The following is a 26378-nucleotide window of genomic DNA, read 5'->3' on the forward strand; positions in this document are numbered from 1 at the left end:
CCAGGAGGTGCCATGCACATCCATGCTGCTTTATAGATAATACAATTACTCTGAAAGAGACTGGGTTGGGTGGGTCCAGAGATCCCTGTGAGCGAAGTTTCACTCACAGGACCTCTCACTTACAGAAGTAGCAGAAGCCATTTTTGCCAGTTCTCCTCTGCATCCCCTGAATATCTGTTTTGGAAAATTGGAGGACCCTCGGGAACAGCCTGGGCAGTGGCAGAAGAGACTGAAGGGAGCAATCTCCTTCCCCCTTCCATTAGCAGTTTGCCCCACTAGATTGCCAGCCCCTTGTGTGAATGTCTCAAGCCTTTCCCTTTGCAGAAGAAATACTCTTGATAGAAGGGGAAAAAGAGGGAAGAAACATCCAGGTGGGCAGAAATAAGTTTTAAGACCTTTTGCATCAGAATTGGAAGCCAAAGACTCAAATTGGTTGTACCTAAGCATGGAGAAAAATTTTGAAACATATTAGGTTCTGCAAATTTATTTCTGTCCACCCTTTCCCCCCTGTATTTGATGCCTTGCTGTTTCTCCTTTTTATGCTGGATGCTGGTGTTTGTCTTTGAAAGCCTGCTGTTGCAGACACAGCATTCTTTGTGCTGTGAGCCTGTCCCTGCAAGCAACAAGTGTGCCTCTACTTCCTTATGATTTCTAGCGCTCAGACCAGCCAGAGTCCATTCAGGACTAAATTCATGTGCCGTCTTGTTTATCAAACAGATACGAAAATGGCAAGCAGTGTCAAGATGGAACTGTTGGACAGATGGAGAAGAGAGAAAAAGCCATTGTAAGTGACCTGTTTGCTGTGTGGGGGCTTCTGTAATAAATCAAGTGGGAATGGTGCAGTTTCCAACCAGATCGGTTGACTCCCTCTTTTGAAAATTAATCTGAATTTAGGGACAAAGCAATTTTGGTTTGACTCCCACTCCAAGTAGGAGTGGCACAGTACATGTTGCAGTATCTCTTGGCCCAACACCAGTTTAAGATGATGAATTAGAAAGAAATAAAGTAAACATAACCGGCAACAGATTCAGTTCTTGACCCAGGAGAAACTTGGTGCCGAATTCATCAACAGGCACTTACAAAGAGCAGTGGGAATTGTAATTCCATGGCAACTTTGTAGTGAAGCTGAAATGGGGGAAAGCTGCAGCTTTTGAAAGAGAGACATAAAATAAGACGATAAAGGGTGCACGATAGGCAAGCTAGCCGGGAAGCGCTAGCAGGCAGCTACTCCTCAAAGAGCCGTTTCAGCAGATAGAGTTTGTGCATTTGTTACACAACATCATGCTGCCTTGTTGTTAAAGCAGGTTGGGGGATAGGAAGAGTTCAGTCGGAAGAAGAAGAAAGAGTTGTATCAGGACAGGCCTAAGCAATTATTCTCATCCCTGAACAGGGAGAAGGCCGCGTAGTGTACATCAGAAACCTTGCCAGCAGTATGAGCTCCACTGAACTGAAGAAGCGCTTTGAGGTGTTCGGAGAGATTGTTGAGTGTTGCGTTTTGACCAGGAATAAAAGGTGGGTCAAAGCTATGCTTCCCCCTCCCTCGCTGCTAGAACCAGCAGGAACTTTTGGAGAACTGAGCACCAGGAACCTAGCCTGTCTATCCTGCATGACATGAGAGGCAGGACTTCGGTCTTATTTGGGGATTGAAAGCTGGAGAGTGTTTTTTGTGGGGACGACTCTGGAGATGTCTGTTCTTTGGGAAAGTGTCTGCTGCTGTGGTACAATGGTGATCTGAAGAGATGCTGCTTCACAGGATTTTAAAGAGACATAATGCTTTCTCCAGTGTTATTTCATGGGACTGTTGCCCTCTGAAATCCTTTTTGTTCTAGGGATCTGCTTGATTATAAAATAACGAGTCCCCCTTTCTCCTAAAAAAAAAAAGGGGAAATGTGGAGGCCTATATATTTGGACTCAAGGGTTCTAATGACCTATAAAGTGTGGCATGCAAGGAGAACTAGAGGGTGGTATTCAGCTAAGCCTTACTCAGAGTAAATCTGTTGAAACTATTGGACCTCACTTAGTCATATCCATTCATTTCAATGAGACCAGTGTAGGCACCTGGCTTCTAATCCCTGGCTAACCACAAAGGCTCACTGGGATGTCTATTACCTTCCAGCTCTACCTACCTTCTTTGAGGAGAAAACGATGTGTCCTTTTGGAGGTTTACAAAAAACGTAACACAAATAAATGGCAGTAAATTGTTGCCTATGCTTAAGTTCTTCATTTTGTTTCTCAGGGGAGATAAATATGGCTTCATCACGTATCGGTGTTCAGAACATGCCGCCTTATCCTTGAAGAATGGTGCCTCGCTAAGGAAAAGAAATGAGCCCTTGTTCCAGCTGAGCTACGGTGGCTTTGGGCACTTCTTCTGGACCAGATACACTGACTTGGGTAAGCCACCCCCATGTCACTCCAAAGCGGTCCACGTCCTCCTCCATCCCTTGTTTCAGTGGTGATGATTTCTTTGCTGTGCTGTCTCCCGTTGTGTTTGTTATCATTTGTACATAATGCTCATTGACGGCCCAATAGGTTCACTTCTATTTATTATCATTGATGGTTTGTTTTAGCTAATAGGGGAATACCTTGAGTTATTACAGACATTCGATGGAGCTTCAGCTTGCTCACTTTCTCTGGCTTGTCACTATTTTGTTGTAGTTGTTTATATTCCAGTTTATAGGCCTTTTTATTTTACTGGAAGGGCCTCCAAAGCAGTATACAGCAGCTATATAATACAATAAAAGTATTTTATGGTTGTATGAAAAGGCAAACCAACAAACCAACCCCAAACACATCCCAGATTAAGAATATAATAGGGAAAATAAAAAGTACCGCAATATTTAGGACCTACGTTATTTGTATTGACAAACACACAAAAAGCAGCTAGGAGAACTGATGTCTTGCATTATTATAGACACTGTAAAATGTTACTCAAAATATTGGAAAAAACATTCAAATCCTAGGAAAAAGAAGGGAAGAGACTGTGAGGGTCATGTTGTCCAACCCCCTGCAATGCAGGAATCTTTTGCCCATGACCCTGAGATTATGCTCCTGCTCCAACTGAGAATGGGAGGCAAAAATGTATTGAATTTGCAGGAATAACTAAGCTTACAAGCTATATAACAATGAAAGAATGTAGGCCGAAACCTAACAGAACTGGAGCTTATTCATTGACTAATGGAATGGTAGAGTGCATTCATCAGGCAATCATAGGTCCTTATACAATGTGTTATTTTAGGATTAGGAAAGACTGTATTTAATACAATAACACAATTATATACTGAAATATATATTGTGTATGTATTTCTTATTTATCTTAATATATTCTATGAAGCTGAACCTTGTATGGCGTTTTACTTTTTTTAAAAAAATACTATTTTTCTAAAAAGAACACAATAAACAGTGACAAAAACAAAAGTTTCAGCAGCACAAAAATGAATTGCAAAACACAATCAGCAGGAATAAATCAGGAATCGAATTTCCTATTCCTCACTTGTATTTTAAAAAGTATTTTTGAAAAGTATTTTTTTTTTAAATAAACACACATTTTGGTGTTTTGCTGAGCTGGGAATTGTAACCTGAAGGATAACTGAACTACAGTCCACATTATTAGTCCAGAAGGTGTGTAATTGACTAACCCACTTAAAAATGTAGGCCAAAGGGAATTCTCCTTTCTCCTTAGTTCCTGTTGTGTAGTAATTACGTAATTCCTCCACACCAAATATCTGAGGGCTAATATTTAAAAAAAAAAAAAAACACCAAGAGGGAGAGAATGCATAGTATGGCTCTTCTCTGCCTCTTTTGGGGGGTGCTTAACAGGTTTTGCTTTTTCCTTTGACCAACATGTGTACTTCTTCTCTCCTGACACCAGATTCCAACACAGAAGAGTCCTCCCCAGCTCTGATAAAAAGCAAATATGAGACCATGGATTTCGACAGCCTGCTGCAGGAGGCCCAGGAAAGCCTACATCGGTAACAGCCTTAACCTTTGAGGAATACCTCAATACCTCAGTCAAGGCACTTCCAATATGTTTACGTTTTCAAAGAAATGATTAAGTATACAACGAGAGAGAGAGAGAGACTGCTGTCCCTTTAAATCGATGTTTACATTGAACAAGCTGCTTCTGTCTGTGAGTCCCCATGGTGTTGATGTTCCACTGCCACACATTAGTATCTTTGCTTCTGACTGGTTGTGTTAGGATGAGCCTGCAAAAGCCTCCTGTCCCCTTCTTGTCCGGCCCCTTTCTCTGCCCCACCGTTACCCCACTTCCGCTGTGGATTTGCAGCTGTGTTCACCATAACTTTTTTTTTGTCTGTAGTGTGTGATGATGAAATTGTTAATTGTGAATAGAATCAGGATTGTAAACTAATTTTTAATAGAAGAAAGAAATATATACTTATAATGTATTTATGGCTCAGATGTACTGTAATTCAGATTTATTGTACCGCTTCCTTGATTTTTAACTATGCACTGTAATGAGGTACTTGCCTGTCAGCAGATGTGGCCCTCCCCAAAGGGTGCCCTCCAATTGGCCACTCAGTTGAAATTGGCTTCAGCCCTGTCCATGGCGAACCAAGGGGTGACCGACTGATGTTGTGCTCTTGCTATATAAGCCATTTGTTCCGTTTCGTTTGGGCTGAATTCTGGGATCACCACTGCCCTGTTTGTTGATGGCACAAGGCACATTGTGATTCCTCAGTCCAGAGCTGGCTCTGGGTAGATAGGAATGGCGTTCTCAGGTGGTGCATTTTTGAGGAAGGGGAGGGAGGAAAAGGGTGCAAGGGGAGAGTGTGTGTTTTCCCGCTGTCTATGATGGATTGGCAGTGGTCACAAGGTAGTGAAGCCCCACCTGCCAGGGAAATGGTATGTAAGAAAAGCTCCCCTGGATCAGAACAAAGAAAAGCTCCTCTGGATCAGAACAAAGAAAAACTCCTCTGGATCAGAACAAATGCCTATCTAGTCAAGCATTCTGTTTTGTGCCATGGGCGACTAGATTCCTAAAAGGTAATAGTCCTCTCCTTTTGATGCTCTCCAGCAATGTATGAAGGCAGTAGTCCTTTTGTTTGCTCTCCAGCAACTGTTACTCAAGAGGCGTTCTGTCTTTAAACTTGAAAGCTCTGTATAGCCATCGTGACCAGTAGTGCAGGAGCACAAGTCTACAGCAAGACTGAGAAAGTCTGAGAGCCAATCCCAGAACAATTATGCCCGGAGGTTTCTTTGCATTACATCTACCATCTAATGATAGCAGCTGCAGTTTCGCCAGGTCCACGTGGGAGTTTGAGGTAGAGGAATGTGGAGCAATTCATTTAAGGCCATACATGACATCACCAGTAGCCTCAGGAATAGTTTTTTACCCATCTGGTCATCTAACCAAAGCAAAATCTCCTGCCTGGTGGGCAACACCCAACAGAAAAAAAATTCAAAGGAATTCTCACACCTTGGGCTGAGTGAGTTCACGGTGCTTACCGTGACTGGCACATAGCACATGGCTCATCAGCTGATTGTCCCTGCTCCATTTTGAACACTACTCTCCTTATGAGTGGAATAAGCCATAAAACATAGTGTCATTGCTATGAAGCCTTGTGAAGTGACTTCCCCTCTCTCTCTTTCTCCCGCTCCCTGTCAAGATAAGGCATGGATGTCACTGCCTATTTGATGTTCATTTTGACTTCCTCTTGGCGACGATCTTGTGCCCTCCTTTATTTCTTCCCTGGCTTCTTTCAGATTCAGAAGTTTGAGGAGTCATTACAAAGGAAGTCTTAGAGTGATTTAAGCAACTAGTTTAGGGGCTCTTTGATACGAACCGGGATGCTGGGACAGAGGCAGTGTAGAAGCCTCTAGCTCGGAAGACCGAGTAGTGGGAAGGAGTCGCTATCTAACTTCCGCAATTGTTTCACTCAAACATAGCTCGGACTTGCCACAATATACTGTGCTAATGCCTCATGCAGTATGGCTGTTCTCGTGCTATACTTGGAAGCCATGTCCAGGAACATGAGAGGCAGACCAAGAAACCAGCAGATGCATCAAGCGATAGCATTTTCAAGTGGGGACCAAATAACCTTGCTAATACCTTCATCAGCCACCATGTCTTTGGTTTATTTTTCACAAAGGATCAAGATCTCTGGCATTTAGCCACCCCATGTATACAGAATGCAACAACCTTAATTTGGCCAGCAGTTATTTAATCTGAATCAAAAGGAACAAATTGCCAAAGACCTTGGCAACTGCCTGGCTTAGGTCTAACTCATGCTTGCCTGTCTTGAGTAATTCCATTGACCCAGTAAGGACCACACGCATCAGAAACACCAGGAATGAGGTCAAGGCGTCGGCTCATGTGTTATCCCATACTAATTATGTGATCGTTTCTGTCTTTTAATGTGGAGCTTTAATAACAACAGTGCTTATTTTATATAGTAACTGGTGTCACAATTTCACGTGTTGTTGGCCAAAAAAAATAATAATAAACCTCACGATATTGGCTGCTTCAATGTTGCTTGCACCACCTCCATTCGAGAACTTACTGATGGATTGCAAGATCCTCTCATGATCAGCCCAGAGCAAAGTCTGGCCCAGATAAAGCATCTGCTGTTGACAAGTGCCTCATTGTAGCTCTGCCTTTTTCTGTCCTAGTATTTCCTCACCACAATGATGTTTACATGTGATTGCTATAGAGCTTACTGTAGAATGTACATAGCGACACACTTAGGGTGGGTAGGACTGTCCTGTCCTGTCCTGTGCTGTGCTGATGTTTTCAGAGAACAATCGAACAGAAGAAGAAGAAAAATAAGTAACCACCCCTACAACCGTTAAGTGGAATTCTTCCATCTCCTGGCTTGGTTACAAGGGTAGATCAAAGTTCACCGCTGGCTTTGGTCAGAGAGATGGAAAATGCATCAAATTTCTGAGCATGCTGAAAGTGTTGAATGCAGCTGCAGAGGAGAAGGAAGACTCCTTCTGCTCTCCAGAAAGAGCTGCCTTCAGTGCAGATCGCTTGCAAACATGGGTTTGTATTTAATCAGTTTTTATTATTATTATTATCTCAAGTTACTTTTAAGAGGCTGGACTTACCAATGATGTTAGAGCATGCACACGCATGCTCTTTTGAGGAGGGAAGAAGGTCCTGTAACGCACATGGCCTCTCAATCCTAGATATAGGGAGAGGTGCAATAAGTGGTCTTTGTGTTGCCTGAAGCCTATAAAAATATTTATTTTAATTTTTTGTGAGAAATTTCACTAGGACTTTATGCAATATGCACACATGTGCACAAACGCACACATGTATAGGGAAAAGGTAGTGGCGGGGCATTGAGCCCCTCTGACTGCTGCTGGGTATAGCAGCAGCAGCTGTAAATCCACCACTGTTGAATGTAGAGCCTGAGTGGTATGGTTTGAAAAGCACGGACATCTAATGCTGGTTGTGGCACACTAGTAACCTGTGGCTTATTTTAATGGCTATTGGAAGCACAGCTGTATCAGCCACAGGGATACAAACAGTGCAAAAACCCTTGGCTATCAGAAGCTTGGAAAGTTGCTCCATATGCGATGGGAGAATTTTAGGCAGCAAGCCTGTATTCAGGGTATATTCCAAGAAGGTCCTCATAGAGCAGCAAGCTGCTGTGCTCCACATGCACTGCAAGAAGTAGTTTGAGCTGCTGCTGGTGAAAAAAACAAACCCCAAAACTCAGTTCAGAATGGCACAGGAATCGGAAGGACCACTTGGAGGTCCTAGTTCATCTCCACGAATCAGAGCAGCTGGGTGGATACCTTTTTAACAGATCTACAGAACTTGTGGCTTGCCTAACTACCAGCCTGCCAGAGGCCTGGTCAGGGGTCAAAGTGTCTTGCAGGCCTCCGTAGATGGCTGGCATACTGTGATGGGCTTGGTGGGTTCCACAGTCCTGGCCTATAATACAGAATAGGCATTTTGCTCATACTGTGAGGACAGTGGTAGGGTGGCAGTCCTCCCCTGACCTCCCGCCAGCTGGGTGGCTTGCTGCTTTCAGGAGGGTTGAGGCAGTAGTGGGGGGTCAGTGTGGTGCACAAGGGAACCAGCAAAGCCATCAGCAGTTGAGTGTCACCACCACTAGTGTGTGAGGAGCTAGTTCCATGGTGCAGTCCCCACAAGGCTCACTTCCTCAGCCTGAAGCCCCTCACTTGCTGAGTTCGAAGCACAGGTTGGAGATGAAAAGGGGGAAAGGAAGTTTATTCCTTATTTAGGTTGGGGGAATTAAAATGAGCTTTACACATTGCTATAGCCATCACTGCCGCCAACATGTTTGGGCAGATTTAAACCTTGGTGCAGTTCAGCTCATTTTGATTTCCCAAGGTGGCCGCACGTTGAGGCTAAGAAGAATAGCCGAGGGTCCCCTGCCCCCATTAGCTAAAGAAGGACCTTAATTACCTTAATGGTTACTTCCTCTGCCCTGTTTAGAAAGAGCTTGGGCTCCTGTGCTTTCCGTATACTTCTGCGAAGTCTGCCTAACTTTCTCCCATATTCTTTCTCTTAATAATATGCATAAAGCCAAGGACCCCGTACCCAAGGGGTAGGCCTAGCCATAACAACGATTAGCAGCAGAAACAAACCAAGCCTTTGCAAGATCAGGTGAGAAACCAAATAAACAAATTAAAAGAATTCAATTTTCCAGGGTGTTTCGGAATAAGAGGGTGTGTTGAGAAAGGCAATCATGAGGGAGACATTTATTTTTTTAAATAAACAGAACTATCTCTATATTATATGTAGGGGTGTGCGTGTGGGTAAGTGTGAGTGAAAAAGAAGTCCCTCCTAACTGCTTCTTAATTAGGAAAAATACCTTAACGATAGGAATAAGTCATAAGCCATTTCCTTGCCCTTGGTCCTTTAAATAACCATGCTTTTATGTGAAACGCAAATGGTTCCTGCTAAATTCAGCAACCAGACAAAGGAGTGAATGCAGGCATCAGAAAAAGAAGATGCGTGCAGAAGAACTGGGTTCCCAAACGTCACTTTCATTGTCAGTCGATGGAAATGTTCATCCCACGTTCCCTCTCAGAGTGACTGTCTTGAGCTTTGCTACCTCCATGAAACTTTCATGTCAGCTTGGTCATGTGTTTCCATGATTAGCATCCAATTTTCTCAGTAGCCCATGTCAAAAAGCCTTAGAGGAATCAGAGAGCAAGGACACTTTGATTTTCATTTGCCAGATGAAAATAGCAAGTCCTTAATCTGTAGCTGAGCATTTCCTCAATTTGTTCTTACAGCAGGGTAGTCTATTTGTGACACACTTTAGCAATATGAGCATTCAAAGCCTTCTGCTTTCCCATCAACGTTCTGCAAATAATTGTTTGTTTAGGCCTCGTTCTCATTTGTGTGCTTTTTGACAATTTCCCCTGGCATCATTTCCCCCACATCACTGATGCCCATGCATCATTTTAACGTGACTTTTGGCCCAACCATAACATTTTCATGTACGTATGATTGCAGGTACCTCCTTGCACTTAAGGGGGCAGTGCGCCTCCTCCCCCAAAGTAACCTGGGGGCTTATGCATTTTGCATTTTATAGCTGGAAGTCTACCGTTAATAGAGAAATGCACTAGAGGTGAGCACCTATGATGCTCTAACAAATTAATGTGTTGTAGGATAGATGCTACAAAAACAAGTACACAAGCATTGCTGCATGTCATGCAGCTTAGGGACGGGATCTCTATGACTGAGGTTGTCACTAACAGTCTGCAACTGAGCTTGCCACCTGAATGCAGGTGGGGGGCTCACATGATTGAACGCATCTCTGTACGCTCCCTGCACCTGAAAAATGACCATGTCGTGGGAAAAGGTTATGTGCAGAATCTCAGTGAAAACTCGGCTATGCCCTAGTGTTAAGGAGCAAGCTATCCAATCTGGCTTGGGTGAATTTATCATGGTATCAGGCTGTCACCCTAAACTTTGTGCCAGTGAGGCAGACTAAATCAAATGCATCAGCCTTACTTGGGTTCTCTGTCCTTGGAATACATAGCACATGTCATTGATGGGAGAGCCTGTGTTGTTAGATGTTATTGGGGTACAGCTCCCATAATCCATGACCATGGTTCATGCTGGCTGGGGCTGATGGGAGTTGGAGCCCAACAACATTCAAAAGGTCACAGGTTTCCCCAATCCATTACCTAGGCTGTGATCCAATGAGCAAATGGAGCTCAAAAAAATAGAAAGAAATAAGGTTGCTCCATATTCTTATGGCAGAATTCTGTCTTTCAAAGCTTTACACAACATTGAAGAGAATGCGTAGGCCAGTTTTCACACAGTTTTATATGCAGAAAAATGCACCTGTACTACTAGATTAGCCTACTGAATTTTTGAAGGGTCAATTTACACTGAAGGTTTTTGGTCCCCGCCCCCCCCCCAAAAAAAAGTCAAAACGTTTCCCATTTCCTCATGGAGGAAACTATGTCTGATGTGGATAACAAGGCAAACCCCTGGAGAGTCTGGTTTTAATGCAGCCACTGGTGCTTTAGGTGGCATTATTTATTGGAAAAGTGAAAAAGAGTGAATTAATACCACTGTTTGCAGCGTGTGTTTATGAGTGTATGTGAGCCAGAGAGAGTGAAGGAGACTAAATTGATGCATTTCTTAAGAAAGGTGTAAGAATTTCACCTAAAAGAGGGGCACATTTGCTATGTTATTTATAATAAAAACTAGATTTTTTGTTTTTTGAAGAGGACACTGCTAATAATTAGAAGGGGCCAATTCTGCTTCTCTTTTACATGTATTAACTAAGTGATAACTTATTTCTTGGTAAGTAAAAGCAGCAGGATTGACCCCTTTTGTAATCAATAAAATCAAGTTTTTAGTTCACTGTTTTAAAAAAAATAGTAGAAGATTTTTATATTTCACTTAATTTCCCCCCAGTTGTGTTCTGTTGTGTCCTTATTTATGTAATATACTTTAACCTTAATCGGCATAGATTCTTATGCCTTTCCTTTGTTATTGTCATTTTTTAAAAGAAATATTTCTTTCTAGTGTGATTTCAATGTCTACCTTCTAAATGAGAGAACGTTTTCTTGTATTTTTACATTGTCAGATTCTATAGTTTCGTAGATGATTTAACCAAATTGCTCAATGTATTCTCTATATCTATCTGGTAGGTATATAAAAGTTCTATTTTAAATTGTGTAAATACTTCAGAACTGGCTTCTTTTTGAAACTCCCCTGCCGTGGAGTTACTTGTTTACATCACAAAGACTGTAGAATCTCTACATTCATGTACTGTAAATAGTGAAGTGATCTGCCTATAAATAAATAAATCATAACAAATATACTATGAAGTCCAACACGTCCTTCTTGCTTGCAACTCTGTGTGGAATTGTGTGTACATTTTTGGGAGGCTTTCTGCTCCTAAATTGCACCCATGTCCTCTCTATGAATCAGCTGGAGTCTGGGGACCCTCACACCTATCGTAGGCCTTGTTTACAGCTATAGAAGACAGAGGTGTCTTCTGAAAGATGCCAGCTTATGGAACAGCTGTAGTCTTTGGTTTCTAATAGAGATCCAGATTAAGTGCCCCATGCAGAAGCTCTGACACTGCTTTGAAGAGGTCCACCTCCGAGGGCCTTCTGGTGGTTCCCTCACTGCGAGAAGTGAGGTTACAGGGAACCAGGCAGAGGGCCTTCTCGATAGTGGCACCCACCCTGTGGAATGCCCTCCAATCAGATGTCAAAGAAATAACTACATGACTTTTAGAAGACATCTGAAGGCAGCCCTGTTTAGGAAAGTTTTTAATGTTTGATTTTTTGTTGCATTATTATTATTATTATTCTGTCGGGAGCCACCCAGAGTTCCTGGGGAAACCCAGCCAGGTGGGTGGGGTATAAATAATAAATTATTATTATTATTAGGATGATTTTACACTATTCACATGCTTCGTTGGCAAAGATAGCACTCTGTGACAAAAGGGGCAATGGATGCAGCATGCAACCCTTGGTTCCCCATAATACTGTTTGGGGATCTTTCCCTTGACCCCCAAGTATTAACTGATCTCCCAAGTAACACAAGAGGCAGGGCCAGGTGTTTAAAAAACCTATCATTAATGGGGAAAGCAACAGACACCAAACACAGCTCATTTTAATTCAAAAGCGCCAAGACAACTGCTCCATCTCCAGTTGTTTCATCCTCCTCCTACCACCTCAGGGTCATTGCTTCTCCCTGACCCAGCCATAATTCAGCAATTTGGGTTTTCTGATTAATTGCTTTCAGGTTTTTGTGGGGGAAGTGCTGCGGGGCGGGGAGTGCTTGGACATGGACTTGGAAAGCTGGGACCTGTCTCCAGAAATGCAGAGCAAAGGTAAGTTTAGATGAGCCCAGAGTCAGGTTTCATTGCACTTATGCTTCAGTCATGCCACAAAGCCCCAGGGGGATGGGATTGTCGCTGTACGCACACAGCCCTCAGAGCCTTGGAACTTGGTGTGTTTATTATTCTGCTAACAGGACGAAAGAGTACTTTGGAGGTGTGTGGGCATGGGAAGAAAGAGCCAATTGTTATTTGCAGAATAAAAGTGTTTGAACAGCAAGGAAAGGAAAGGAAAATGTAGCAGAAAGCTTAAGGAGACCTCTAGGTGAGTAAGTAACATTGGGTAGAAAGGAAATTGATCATTCAAATGTGCGGAATTGTATTTTGCAAGTGTCCCTATTTACCAGGACTCTCTTTATGTTCTGGTCCCTGCCCTTATTTGCGATTGTGAGAGATGTTTTCAGAAATGCCGTTCATGTGCAAAAATCCTCATTTCAGACCCCTCTGCTCTCTAGGCATTAAAGACCAGAATCAAATACTTTGGTGTGCTAGCAGAAGCCAGCATAAGGACTCTTGCTTGAACAGCAGGGTGCCCCTGCACACCTCTGCTCCACTTCCAAATCCTTGGAGACTGGCAAATATATTGCAGCGATGTGCAGAAAGGAGTAGCCCATTAAGGCTGCTGGTTATTACCCGTGGCAAACAAAGCCATTCTAAGTACTGTATAGGTTTTGCATGTGGACAGGATGGAGCCAGGAAGTGAACACTAGCACATACTCAAAACAAGCTTGAATTGGGAGAAGAAGGAAGGAAGTAAAGCCTGAAAGGAAGGGATCCATGGCAGAGAGACAGCAATGGAATTTGAAACAACCACCTGCTGGAACATGGTGACACACAGCATACATGGCCGTCCTGTGTCCCTGAGCTGGGGCTGCAGGAGTTCTCTTAGGACTCTGCCCAGGGCATACCGAACACAGTGCAGGAGTCCAAAGCCAGCACCTCCTACCCTGTGTTCAAGGTTCATGCCAGGTTGTCAACAGACAGCTGCCAGTTCTTCACTGCCTCCTCAGAAGGAAAAGCCTCCTTGGAAACTCACAGAAAGGAGAATCATGATTCCCTGCGATTTCTGCCTAGGGAAACCTCACTCAGCGGAGAAGAAGTGTCTGACCTGTGAGGCGTCCCTGTGCCGGGACCACCTGAGGAAACACAATTCGAAGGCCACCCAGAAGAACCATGCCTTGGTGGCTCTTGGGACTGCTGGGGCCCAGGAGGAGAAGAAATGCCCAGAGCATGCCATGCTGCTGGAATGCTTCTGTCAAGACGACTTGGCGTGCGTTTGCAAGACCTGCTCCACCACCGGCTCCCACAGCAGCCACAACGTCGTCGCCCTGAAGGACGAGTACGACAAGCAGATGGTAAGGGGCTTCAACCAGGCATGGAGCGTTCCAAAGAGGTCCTCCAATTAAATGTAACAGAGAGAGATGTTTTAAATAGAAACGGGTGTCAGAATGTGGAAGTAAAGAAAGGGATCCTGCAAGACTTTGAAACAAATAGTATTGGGGGGAGAAAACGAAGCAAAAAACATCAAGCATCAAGTAGCATTCAAAGCCTGATAAATAAGGAGTAGCAAATTATACGTGGGGTGTTTTTCTAATGGTGAGGCATGTATTTATACAAATATGTAGTCAGGGGAAGGGCTGTAGCTCACTGTGGTAGAGCATGCGCTTTTCACCCAGAAGGTCCCATTGAACTGAGAAATGACACCAAACCAACAGTGGAGACTACCTATAGACCTTGCTTAGCCTCAGCACTTTCTGCAGGTATCTTCATTTCCGTGCTTGACAATGTGTTTGTGCATTACAGTTCCTGGCATTGATCATTGACTTTTTCTCCCCCTCTGAGCATGGCACTGTGCCAGCCAAGATTAACAAACCCTCCACTGCATGTTAACAGCCCTTCCCAGGGAATATCTTATCAACAGCCCCTGCTAGATTAGAGGACAATTTTGCAAAAAAGTTAGTGGTAACTAATGCTATTGCTTTCAATTTATGGCCTTCTGTAAGAACCTGCAGCCTGCTTCTAGAAGAACAAGTTTGCTCTTTGCTTGTTGTTTGCCGCCCTAGGCTCCTTCAGGAGGAAGGGCAGGAGATAAATTACATAAAAAATTACAAAATTACATAAAAAATAAAAGTCCTGCTGAGGCTAGTGGGACTTTGACCAGGATATGGGGACAGAAAAGCCTTGGATCCATGCGACGGTCACCTCCAGACTGGATTATTGTAACTCGCTCTACGTGGGGCTGCCCTTGAGACTGACCCAGAAACTCCAGCAGGTGCAGAATGCCGCGGCGAGACTCCTTACGGGGTCTTCACTGTGAGATCACATTCATCCGGTGCTATACCAGCTGCACTGGCTCCCGGTGGAGTACAGGATCAGGTTTAAGGTGCTGGTTTTAACCTTCAAAGCCCTATACGGCCTAGGACCCTCGTACCTACGGGATCGCCTCTCCTGGTATGCCCCACAGAGGAACTTACGGTCTTCAAATAAAAACATCTTGAAGGTCCCAGGCTACAGAGAGATTAGGCTGGCCTCAACTAGAGCCAGGGCTTTTTCGGCTGTGGCTCCAACCTGGTGGAACGATCTGTCACAAGAGCCAAGGGCCCTGCGGGACTTGACATCTTTCCGCAGGGCCTGCAAGACAGAGCTGTTCCACCAGGCCTTTGGTCAGGGTGCAGCCTGACTCCCTCCTTTGGCAATCTTTATAGAACTTTAGTTTATGGTTGCCATCAATTTTGATTTTAATTAATTTTTATAATGTTTTTATAATGTTGCACTATTTTAGTGTTGTTAGCCGCCCTGAGCCCGGCTTCGGCTGGGGAGGGCGGGATATAAATAAAATTTATTATTATTATTTATTATTGGAACATTTCTGTGTACTTGATTGCATGCTTGATTGTGCTTTAAATCATTAGGAGTCTAGCTACTTGGGAAGAAGACCCAACATATTTGAAAAGACAAATAAAGCAGAAATTCACCATCATGGCAGCCCAAACATACAAATGGAGTTCAATGGGGTTTATTTCCAAGTCAATGAGCAATCCATTCTCAAACTGCAACCACAAGCATCCTTGCCAGGATGTATGGCAGCCACCTGAGAGTTCTCAAAGAACTCAAATGTGAAATTGCTGGTCTTCAAAACAGAAATATGTCCCTCGGATCAGCCTCCATACCAGAAGACTGGGAAGTAGCTAATGCAACGGCAGTTTTAAAAAAGGAATTGGGGGGGGGGGTCCTGGAAATTACAGGCCAGTTAGCATAACGTCAGTCTCTGGAAAGCTGGTGAAAAGTATTGTTAAAGATGAACTAACCAAGCACATAAAAGAACAAGCCCTGCTGAAGCAGAGCTAGCATGGCTTCTGCAAGGGAAAATCCTGTCTCACAAATCCATGAGGGTGTCAACAAGAGTGTCAGCAAGCATATAGACAAAGGTGATCTGGTTGACATAGCATACCTGGACTTTCTAAAAATGTTTGACGAAGTATCTCACCAAAGACTCCTGAGTAAGCTTAGCAGTCAAGAAATAAGAGGAGAAGTCCTCTTGTGGATCAGGAATTGGTTAAGTTGCAAGAAGCAAAGAATAGGAATAAATGGACAGTTCTCCAAATGGAAAGAAGTAGAAAGTAGAGTCCCCCACGGATCGGAATTGGAACCTCTGCTATAGTTGATTAATCTACCAAATAAACTTATTGAAATGTACAGTTCTGTGATTTCCCTTCTGTTTTTCTCTTAATCAGGCAATTCTCTCACGGATTATGAAATCAATGCAGGAATACAAAACTGCCACAAAGAAGACACTCTTACAGCTTCAGAAAAGTGAGGATCAGATAAAGGTTTGTGCTGTAACTTCATGATGCCATGCATCACTCTCAGGTCCCAGGTGGAAAATAATGAATGTGTCTCCAATATGCTTCTCCATCCAGCAGCCCAATCTTTTCATTTTAACTATGCAGCACTTTTGGCCAGTGACTCTTTTCACCCGAAGGTTTATTATCTGACCATCTACAGTCTCTATCATCTATCTATCTATCTATCTATCTATCTATCTATCTATCTATCATCTCTATCACACATGGACACAGATTTAGTTAGTGCATGCTCTATTTACTGTCTGGACAGGCGTGTGTTTCTACACCCTCTTCAGATACTTAACCTCAGAAGGACTGGGTTTTTTAAAAATGGCAACTCTAGTGCGTGTGTATGTGCACTTTCAGTAGTTTACCAGGGACAAGTACCCAAAAACATGGGCTCTCCCTGGTTAAGAGTGTGTGACCACTAACAGACACTAGGGGGCTTCCAAGGCAGCACTTCATATCACAGACCCACGCAGAGCTGGTCTGAGGCCTGGGGTGGGAGTCTTGTTAGAATAAAGTTAAAAACTCAAGCAGAAAAGCAGCTGGGCCCATTGGCGGAGCTTCATGCTCCGGCACCGGGGGGGGCAGAGGGCAGGCGGAGGCGGGGCTGGCATGTGTCCGGGGGGCGTGGCACGCTGCCTGCAGTGGTGTGGTGCCCAGCATGGGCAGGGGCAGCCGCGATGGCACCCCACCAGGATCACGCTGCCAGGGGCAGTGCGCTCCCCCCACACTCCTCTTCCTCCGCCAGTGGCTGGGCTAGCTTAGCTCTCCAAGGCCCAGGACAAGGGCTACCCCCTGCCTCTGCACAGCCCTGCATATCAGGCAACCTTTTCTGCCACAACAGAAGACTGGTGAGATGTGAGCCTCTGGTACTACTTTGGTGCATGTGCTTCAGTTGCTGGGAAACCAGGAGGGCATGAGAAAAAGAGCACCCAATGGTAAGGAAGCCAAAGTCAAGCCAGGGAACAGGCAAGAGATCCCAGCCAAGGCACAAGGATTCAGTGAAAGGGGGCAGTGGGTGAACCATCACAACTGAACCAGAACTCCCAGCAGCACCAGACAGCAGAGATAGGCTAACTGAGGCTGATGACACCAGGTTGGGGGAGGTTGTATTAGGATCTGGGAATTAAAAAGCTCTGTTGACATTCAAGCTACAGTCCTACGCACACTTATATGGGACTTACTCTTGAGTATATATGCATAAGTTTGCACTGCACATTACTCAGTGGTGGTAGCCACAGGATAGCTGAGGCAAGAATACTTTGGTGTGACCTTCTGAGGGGCTGATGCCCACAGTGCTTTTCAGAGCGACTGGCAACATACTTGGGAGGTTGCTGAGAGCTATAAACTTGATAGCTTGGTGGCCTGTTTTGCGGAAGCAATATGTCATTTTTCACTATAAAAATGTTATCTGACATATATAGTCTCCACACCTTTTAAAATAATGGTTGTTTCCTAAGGGAGTTTTATGAACAGGGGAGGGACTGTGACCACGGAGCTAACAATCCTTTTTAGCCTAGATAGGGAAATCTTGCTCAAGACACCCCGGGTTTATGCCCTAAGTCCAACAATTCAATTGTAATAAAAAGTTGCCATCTTTCTTTCCTTAGAACAATAAGAAAACGTTGACAGATCAGCTCTCCAGAATCTTCCAAGAGATCAAGTCTCAGGTAGATCAGAAGGAGAAGCAGATCCTAGGTGACATCCAGTCCAATGAGAAAAAGCAGCTGGCTGACATGGCAGCTCTGAAGAAGCAAGTGGCAGACAAGAGGGACGTGGCCGCCCAGGGCCTTCGGGAGCTACAAGCACTAACAGAGAAAACAGATGCTTGCCTCTTCCTCAAGGTGAGCAGCTTTTTCTCCCCTCCAAGTTAGCAAAGTCTCATTTGCTGGATGCCCCCCTTTCTCTGCGTGCAATAAAAACAATTTCTTTTTTTTGCTTTCTGTAGGATTTTCAGCTAGCCCAAGAGAGGTAAGTTGCACATCACACATTCCCCTTTGTTTGCCTGTCCCATAGACTACACTGCTCTCCACATGTACGTGGTTTCATATGGTGGTCCACTGAATGGACTCACTGCCAGGTAATGAGAAGCTTGGCATGATGGGAGTCTTTTCTCTTCCTCCTACATCTTCTGAAAGTATTAGCTTTCCTACCTTCAGGAATGTGCTTTGCCTCTTCAGTAGCAATAACGGGACCATTTTGGATAATTGTGCTAATGATATGTGGCATCTAGTTCCTAGATTAATGGTAAAGGAACTCAAGAGTGGCTGGTGAGAGCCGTGTGGTTGAGCTGGAGCAACCAGTTCAAGCCTCTTCACACTTCTCATGTAGGGGAGGGGGACAATAGGCTTAATTACCTATTTCCTCCCAAGGTAAGGAAAATGACATAACTAAGCTTACTCTGTGGTATTAACCCCTTCATGCATTAATTGGACAAGCACGTTGGGTATATGAGTCTGGTTAACCCACACCTCACTCTCAGAAGACGGAATGGGGACTGATTCAGACGGTTCCCATTCCTTTTCTGTGGTGTCTGGAAACTATGGGGCAAAAGCCTCATCCAAGTCAGTGCTTGATCTTTCCCTACCCCCAATCTCCGCACCCTGTCATCTCTGCCCCATCCTGGTTGGCATTAGAAGGCCCCTGACAGGAGAAATCAGCAAAAATATCCTCCCCACTTCTTCCATTAGTGGACAACTCTGCCAAAACAGACCCCTTCCTGTGAGTGCAAGGGCACCATTGGAATTTCACTCAAAAGCAACGACATACACAACCTCTTCTATCCATAGGTTAACTTAGTATTTACCCCTAGGAGTGACAGACATTGCAATCAGGGGTGATGTTTGGTAGGTTGTTTGGTTGCATGGTTGGTTGAATGACCTCTTGTACATGCTAGGATTAAGAAACAGAATTTCAGCAATGACAGTGTGGAAGTGCTGACAGTGCATCTGGATCAGTCAGACATTCAGGATGTCAGAAGTCACACAGCCATGTATATCTCCAACCTAGACGCCCTGATGCAAGTAGTACATGGTAAGTGAACGTACCAAAGAACACCTCCCCCAGCAGTGTTAAGTAAGCTATATAAGTTACAGTGAATATGCTGATATGTGAGTAATAACTAGAGATTATGCACTTTGATATATGTGCACAAGCAGTATGCACATTCTCCTGCTAGATACACATCTGCTATATATAGCAACTTGAATTACCCTATTTCCATGCTGCACATTTTTCATTGACTTGATTATAGGGCATAGTCTAATTTCATCTGTTTACTCAAAGATACAAAATATAATATACCGGTAGGTTAAATAACCTTTACAATCTATCTAAAAAGATTTTGATGATCGGTCACAGCAGTATAACAACTACGGGACTCGTGGGACAGATTTTCTTTACCTTGTTTGTTTTTGGATATTTTATCCCTTCCAAATGTTTGGTGATGCAGAATCCCTATTAGACATTTCATTTATCCTCATAGCTGACTGCATGTGAAGGTTCTGTCTGCTGGTATGTGGGTGAGGTCCTGGGCTGGTGTGGAGCTATTTAACTGCTAAGGGACAGAGACTATTAGACACTCCTGCCACCACCTTTATGGGACTAAACCTAGCTATTATTAACCACACAAACTGGAAATATTAAGACATAGGTGAGTGCTAGAGAATTATCTTCTCAAAGGAGTCAGCCTCACTTTTTCTCCAGGACCTTATGGCAAACTCTCCAAAAGCAAACAGCTTCACTCAAATGTCTGCTTCAGATTTCACACTTCTCTGGATTTTGCAGTACTGTTCTTGGCTCAAACATGTACCAAAATGCATTTAGGACACCTGTTTCAGAATAAGATACATATAGAAATACATTCACTGAGATAAAATACTCATTTTGTGATAAAATACTATTTAATTATGTATTTAAATTATTTAACTCTGTATTTAATAATTATGTACTGGGTTTAAATATGCATTTAAATTCAAACTTTAGAGTGGAGTTTTAAAAACATATTCACATATTAATTTAGAAATGACTCAGAACAAACTTGTGAATGAACACATGCAAAATCATGGACCAGAAACAGACTGATCCATCCCTTAATGGTGTGTGCTGTTGGATTCCTTAAAGCAGAGGTAGGCAACGTGATGCCAGTACAGTTCCCATCTGCCCATCCCACACTGCCAGTGACCAGGGATGGTGGAAATTGTAACCCAAGAACAACTCAAGGGCACCATGTTGGCTACCCCTGCTTTAAAGCAAGGAGAACATCCAAGTCTTACCTGCCTTGAGCTTGCATCTTCTTCTGGTGTTATGATTCATTACCTTGTTCTGAATGTAATTTCGCAAATGACATGCTGAATCACACCTACGGGATCTCTTGAGGCGGTTTGCTTCCGAAACCTCATCATGCCAAATCTGTCCTGGAAATGGGTCTTGCAGAAACAGTTCCTGATTACAAGAGTGGTTTTGCATGAATCAGCTGTCTTGTCCTGTTTTCTTACTCTTCATAGGTAAAATCATTAGCCAAACACAGTGGAGCAGGTAAATCCCTTTTTGTCTTTCAGTCTGTTCCTCACATCCAGCACTGGGTTTTCCTTTCATTTGTGCTTCAGTTTAGGAAATGAACAGCACAGGAATTAATACTTCAGATGAATGTCATGGGTTCCCCATACCTTTCTTCACAAAAGAAGAACCTAGTTGATTATTTCCTGATAAAACACATGAAGAAGGATCACAAAGCACAGTGCAATCCACATATTAAAAAAAAAGAGACCAAGAGTGGGACAGGATTCCTGCAATTCATGTAACTCTATTTAGTGTTGAAATAAGCTTAGACACTAGCCGAGCCAGTCCAAGACATTTTTGCACCTGAGACAAGCTGCAAAATGGTGCCTCCTTCCCTGTCAGGGAAGAAGGGCTGAGTGAAGATCTACACCAGGAACAAGGAGTGAAGAAATGCTGCTTAGGTGTGATTTGCATGATCTGTGTACACAGTGTGTATCATGCCTACATACACGTGCAGGCTTCTTTATGTATGTTATTCTGTCCACATGGACACTGGGCTCATGCAGAGGGTGCAACCCCCCCAGCCCATTGACCAAGAATGACAACAGCTTTGTGTGAACCACCTCTGTTGAAATGCATTGTGTTTTAAGTCGATGCTGCAATGCTGTTGAATTCAATGGGACATATGTCTAGAGCAACACTTTGCTTAGCAAAGAGGTGAATAATGTGTGTTGTAGGGGTATGAAAATTGCATTTTGCATGTGGGCAGGTTACGTTGCCCCTTTAAAGCAATTTTTAAAGCCTTTTTAAAATCTGAATTAAGTCAGCAGAATGCCCTTTTCACAAGATATATGCAATGAGATGGTAAAAAGCTATAATCAAAGTGCAATGAAATCCTATGCATTCTACTTAGAAGTCAATCTCATTTAACTCAATGGGACTTACTCTCAGGTAAGTGCAGAAAGCGTTGCAGGTGTAGTGTTACAATTTCTAGGATGTTTTCCCATCTTTGTGTGACTTTTCATTTGCTGCTTCCTCTTACGTTTTTCTTTCAATTGATACCCATTATTCTCTTTTCTCACAAGGACAATCCCAGCTGCTGAGTTCTCGCTTGATGGTAGGTGTTTGAAACATCACTACTAATTTTCAAGATGCCAGTCTATGTCACCTCACCTTCTCCAAAATTATGCTGCCAACACCTTATAAAATGTAGTTCAGACCATGAATACTGTGTGATGATAGAGCAGGTAGGAAACTTATTAAATGGGGGATGCAATTGTTTCAAAACCAGTAGCAAACTGTAGACCTACCTACAATTTTATAAAAGCATTTGCAGCTATTCATATTGAAGCAAATATGCCTGCTTTTTCTGTCTCTTCCAAAAATTCCATGACGTACTGCAGCTTTGAAATGTGCTCATGGCTCTTATACCAAACTTCATGCAAAGTTACTTTTAGAGTTACACCAGACAAGGCAGATACACTCCTAGTATTCTAATATTATGGAACATTTACAATGATAGAATAAATGTAACACTTACTTGAATTAAATGAGAAGTGTATTTTATCAGGCTAGGTGTGAATAGCTGTACATGGAAGGGTTTATGACGTTCATTGTCCTCTGCTAATGATAAGCACGTTCAACTAGCTGTTCCTTTTGTTTCAATCAGATGTGATTTGCAAAGTCTTCCCATCACCACCACCACCACTGACCAGGGATATATCTGGAGAAAACGCAGGTAAGCAAAACAGAATAAACCATGAACTATGAACAACTGACCACTGAATTGTCTGTCCAAGGTCCCCACTATTTCAATGTTTTGACAACTTTTTAGTGATAAAAATCTCAAGGAACAATATTTTCAAAGTTGTAGGCTGCAACCTACAAAAACTAGCTTATGCTGGTACTGTCTGCCCTGCAGATACTTGGAATCACAGCTTTGTCTCCTTTTGTGTCTCCTAAAGTGATCTTTATGAATTACTTCCAGCTGGAATGTAGCTAGATCTGGTGAAGTTGTTTATCTTGTTTAGAGCACCATGCAGGGCCCTTTCAAAGGTTTGTCCAAGTTAGGACTCCAAACTTTCTCTCATTACCATAAAATTAAATCTGCTTCTGTTCAGAAATTAGCCAGTGGTCCACCAACTGCCTTCTGCCCACTCTGGCAGTAGCAGGTTACTGATGCCTGTCATTATGAGCTGAAGACTTGGCTTAGAAGAGAGAAGAAAAACGTGGAAAGTTCTGGGCTTGGATTTTTTAAAAGTGTTGATAATGAGCAGCTAGAAAAGATGATGATGATGATAGCAGCAGCCTTTCTTCCTCTTCTAAAGGTGCAGACGTTCAGAAATGATGAAACTAAGAAACAAGAACTCACCCAGGTTCACTGGCTATAGAAACACGAAGATACAAAACAGGAGGAATGCTTTGGAGCTGTCTGGTGGAACTGAGTTGCAAAAGAAACCTAGTGGGATTTGATAATGTCTCAGTTCAGAAAAAGCACTCTATGGGTGCTCATTTAGGTAGAGTAGGCCCACTCTACCTGCTGGCTTTAGTGTTTGAAGGGGGGCGGGATCTGTTTGATAGTTTTTTGTGAGTGACTTGGGAAATGCCTGGACTACTTTTGTTTCCCATTCCCTGTATTTTGATATGTGTAATAATAATGGAACTACAAAATGTTGAACAAAACATATAAGCAGCCAATCAAAATCCTTTGTGCCGTCCTGTCAAAACATTTTCTTTGAAGGGCTCCAAACTCTGTTATCATGTGCTGTACAACTCCCCTTAGATTCTGTTTTGCAGCCCTCTTGGTAAGCAATTGTTTGTATTGAGTATAGTTGTGTTAATTTGTTTTACAGCATGAAAAGCTAAAAGTGCTGGGTGATTCTTTTTGCTTTTATTGTTCGCTTGAAGCAAATCAAATGGAATCCATTGCCTTGCAAACATAACTCCTGCATAATTAAGCCAATCTCTGGTGATGGAAATAAAGCTTGGGTGGTGATTAGCATAGCATTAAGTCCTTTGAAGGAGAAGATGTGTATTGCTGATCTGCTGGATTCACATTTAGCTCCCTGCAGTTTAAAATATGCTCTGTTGACTTCTGATGTGCTTTTTCTGCATTGGCTTCCCATTCCCATCAAAACAGAACCCCTCCCAGATCACTGGATATGCAGATCTGCCACTCTCCTCCATTCAGAAGTAAAAGGGGGCACCTTCTGGGAGTGGAAACTCTGGAAGATCTTAGGAATTTCTGTGTCCACAGCAAGTCACTGTGCTGGGGGTTTCAGAACAGGGTTCTTGGGGACAGAACGGTTTGGTGTCCTCTGAAGACCTCCCAATATGAAACACTTTCTAAGCATATGGTTGATGGTCCTTGTCTGTCAGAGTTTTTAAAAAATGTTCCATTAAAATTGACTGATATGGCCATTTCAATTTAGAGGGCTGGTTAGACTGTGATTGCAAAAGTGCCCTAATGAAAACAAGTGCTGAAAGTATGTACATGGTGAACAATCTGTGAATAAAAGCCCCAGTGAACAAATCCTAACAAGTCTTAAATCCTTAAAGGGAGGAAGGGGGTGGGGAATGTTGCTGGAGAAATGTGATACTTAAAATCAGCAGAACCTCGTGGTCAGTGAATAGGTGGAGCAAGGAGCCTATGTTTCTGTGGTGAATAAACATCCTTCAAGAAGAACTAATATTTTAAGCATTTCATCTCATCCCTTCATATGCATGAGTTCCCTTATGCATGTAGCCAGCTGGAAAGCTCCTGTTTCCTATTTCCACAAACTACATGTATGCCAAGAGGTTTACAGGGTCCAGAGATCTAGCTGAACTGTACCCTGAGCTAAGCACTACCTGTGCCATGAACCTCACTATCAGTTCCTTGCTTGGCTTGCACTTTCCTTATCATCTTTTGAGGACATATACTGGATTCTTGCCCAGGGCTTCTGCTGCTGCAGTTGTGATACTGAACTCCCGCACACATGGCATTTGAGACCTAAGATCCACACCAAGATGAAAAACAGTTGGGGAGATCAGCACAGTAAAGGAAAACAAAAAAGCAGGTCAGTCAATATTTCTATTCAGCTCTGGCCTCTACCTGCAGTAGAAACAGGAAGCACAAGCAACTCCTGAATACCTTCTTTGTTTTTGGAGCTTTGTTTCTCCTATGCTGGAGATCTTCAGCCAACAACAACAAAAAGGTCAGAGGGAGCAACAAATTATTTTGATCACTTTGGCTGCCCTTTATTGAAACTTCTCCTACACTACAGTATGCTTATCGTAGCGAGACAACCAGAACTGTACACAGTATTCCAACTGTGGTCGTTGCACAATAGATTTGTTATAATGGCATTATATCAGCAGCTTTGCTTTGAGTTCCTTTCCTAATGTTCTCTAGCATGGAATTTACCTCGTTCACAGCTGCTGCAAAATTAATCAGCATATTCATCTGGCTATCTACCACAACCACAAGATCTCATTCCTGGCTGGCTACTGTCAGCTCAGATATACGTATATGTGAAATTAAGATTATTTTGCCTCTACATGCATCACTTGACACAGGTGAACCTGTCCCTTGGACCTACCATTTCAAGTTGCAGGCAGGGACTCGCATGACTAAATGTTCCTTTATATATACTCACACAAAAAACTGAACGTGAGGGAGAAGAGTAGACTAGAACCCTTTCCCCTACCATCTAGTTTTGCAGGTGTACAGATTTTTTTGATTTTTTTGTATTGAGGATTGAATCCTGTGCACCCTCACTGACCGGATGGAATGGTACAGCCCAGAGACAAGTCTACTGCACCAATCTGCAGACATAGCTGGATAGCTGCAAAACACTGCTATGAATGTGGAGTGAAAACAAGCTTTTGAGGAATGGTTCCTCTGATTCTGATTAATTCAGTGTCGAGGGATAATGCCTGCTATCTTTAATCCTAGACTGTTTTAATTAAAATTGAATTTAGGGATTAAGTTGGCACACAAAAGTTCATTAAATAATGTTTCCCGGAGCAGCCTCTTAAAATATATTTGGACAACTATAAAGAGATATTTCAGTAATATTTCACACATACTTTAGGGAGCCAAACTTGCTTTATGAGTATTCAGTGGTACCATGAATTAAAATGCTTTTGGCATTTGTAGTTACAAATTGGGCACCACCAGTGTGGGTGAGCTGAAGATACAAGCATCTTTCTTAATTAAACCAAATTTCTGCATCCATACTATTGAGACTGAGATTTTAAATTAATGGCTTTTCCAATTCTATAATTGGCAATAACAGTCTTCCTCCCAGAGCATTTAGAAATACTTGGTTGTTTTTATACAACATGATTTTTAATGCAATTCTCAAATTACATTTATGTAGTGCAGGGATTTTGTTTTCATATCATTTTGTCATATTAATTACAGCACCAAAACCTGTCATAACCAAAGGCTCTGCAGCCTCAAGCGATTCTGCAAAATTAGCTGTTTACAGAAAGGGAGCTCTGAGTTCTTTTTCAGAGATGAAAAAAATTCAGTTCACGTTGCATCATGTTGAACACACAGTTTCAGTCAATCATCATTTGGACAGGTGACTCTGTGACTCCATATAACAAATACAGTTCTTGTGTGGAGGATCATTCATCCGTCAAAGCTTTTAAAAGAAAGACGAAAGCTTATTCTGATGGATGCTGCATAGAACAAAACTGAGTAAATCTGCCAAGATATTAATGA

At 42.9% G+C, this 26378-nt stretch overlaps 2 protein-coding genes and 1 long non-coding RNA gene across 4 annotated transcripts in view; 2 read left to right on the forward strand and 1 right to left on the reverse strand.

Annotated features, from left to right (window-relative positions):
* PPARGC1B (PPARG coactivator 1 beta) overlaps positions 1–11285 on the forward strand; it is a 116778-nt gene extending 105493 nt beyond the window's left edge. Inside the window, exons 9-12 of the mRNA XM_083596882.1 lie at positions 718–784; positions 1391–1512; positions 2237–2391; positions 3869–11285. Of these exons, the coding sequence (XP_083453008.1) occupies positions 718–784; positions 1391–1512; positions 2237–2391; positions 3869–3972 (448 nt within the window). The 3' untranslated portion in view covers positions 3973–11285. The remainder of the gene's footprint in view (positions 1–717; positions 785–1390; positions 1513–2236; positions 2392–3868) is intronic.
* Positions 11286–13091: 1806 nt separating this feature from the next.
* Positions 13092–24203, forward strand: LOC310754866 (tripartite motif-containing protein 29-like). 2 transcript variants are annotated; one of them, XM_083597335.1, is made up of 9 exons: positions 13092–13669; positions 16049–16144; positions 17776–18009; positions 18114–18136; positions 19062–19198; positions 20671–20701; positions 21751–21782; positions 22335–22403; positions 22993–24203. In XM_083597335.1, exons 1-9 carry the CDS (start codon positions 13109–13111, stop codon positions 23010–23012), a joined length of 1203 nt encoding a protein of 400 aa, XP_083453461.1. In that variant the 5' UTR covers positions 13092–13108; the 3' UTR covers positions 23013–24203. The 2 variants fall into 2 exon arrangements, 1 of the variants encoding a protein (XP_083453461.1); XR_014544056.1 differs by lacking the exon at positions 20671–20701.
* Positions 23261–25976, reverse strand: LOC310755182. Its single transcript, XR_014544216.1, has 2 exons — positions 24657–25976; positions 23261–24626 (listed from the first exon to the last, which is right to left on the reverse strand). It is a non-coding gene; the product is annotated as an uncharacterized lncRNA (long non-coding RNA).
* Between the last annotated feature and the right edge of the window lie 402 nt (positions 25977–26378).

This window comes from Podarcis filfolensis, assembly GCF_964270895.1.
Source record: "Podarcis filfolensis genome assembly, chromosome: 2".
NCBI classification, from domain to species: domain Eukaryota; kingdom Metazoa; phylum Chordata; class Lepidosauria; order Squamata; family Lacertidae; genus Podarcis; species Podarcis filfolensis.